This window comes from Plasmodium gaboni (assembly GCF_001602025.1).
Source record: "Plasmodium gaboni strain SY75 chromosome Unknown, whole genome shotgun sequence".
NCBI lineage: Eukaryota > Apicomplexa > Aconoidasida > Haemosporida > Plasmodiidae > Plasmodium > Plasmodium gaboni.
In genome coordinates, this window is record NW_017385516.1 from 715 (window position 1) to 1,671 (window position 957).

Here is a 957-nt window from a genome sequence, read left to right on the forward strand (position 1 = left end):
TTATTATTTTCTATACGTCAAAAAAAAAAAAAAAAATTAAAAATTAAAAATAAAAAATTATAAATTATAAGAAATTAAAAAAAAAATATATTTATATTAAATATTATAGAACACACACATATATTCTTTCTTTTTTTGAACGATTTATATACATAGAAAAAACAATTTCATAACAAATCAAATGTTAAAAAGAATATATATGTAAAAAAAAATATTTTGAAATATCTTTTTCTTTTACATATTAACAAAACACATATATATTATTAAGATCTCTAAATATCATAGCATAAATTTTAGAAATGTTATTTTATAGTATGAAATTAGTTATATTTTCAATAATACTAGGAACATTAACCTTAATTTATAATGTATGAAAAATGATATATATATATAGTATAAAATAACCTGTTGTTATTATACATTTTATTATATTTATTCGTACTTTCCATATTTATTTATAATATAATATATTTAATTAATATAATTTTATTTATTATTTTTTTATTTTCATTTTGTTTCTCCATTTTTAGAATGACTTCGATGTTTTATATAAAAATTTGAACTATGAAAATATCGTATTAGGGCAAATAAATTATAGATCCTTAGCAGAATCTTCGCATGAACATAGAACAAATCAAAAACATAAAAATAGCGAATTAAGAGAATACCAAAAAACTAAAGAAGAACAATACAAAAAAAACAAATATCCAAACGATGATGCAAAAACAAAACAAAAAATACCACAAGGAACAGAAAATGAAAATACTAGAATATCAAATAAAATGAGTTCTAAAAAAGAAATATATAATAACGCACAAGGAGGAAATTCAGACATATCTCCTCGTCGCCTTAGATATTTGGAAATACAAAGAAATCTTTATAATGATATTGATGAAAAACATCACAGGGAGCTTCAGTATTATTTAGATGATGAATATGATTCTAAGATAGAAAAAT

General features: G+C 19.0%; 1 protein-coding gene across 1 annotated transcript; it reads left to right on the forward strand.

The window, feature by feature from the left end:
* Positions 1 to 299: 299 nt before the first annotated feature.
* On the forward strand, positions 300 to 957 carry PGSY75_0036400 (stevor; the record flags this gene model as incomplete). The annotated part of the gene is made up of 2 exons (XM_018783486.1): positions 300 to 368; positions 531 to 957. Coding segments are annotated over 2 exons (496 nt in total), but the record flags the coding sequence as incomplete, so codon positions are not given.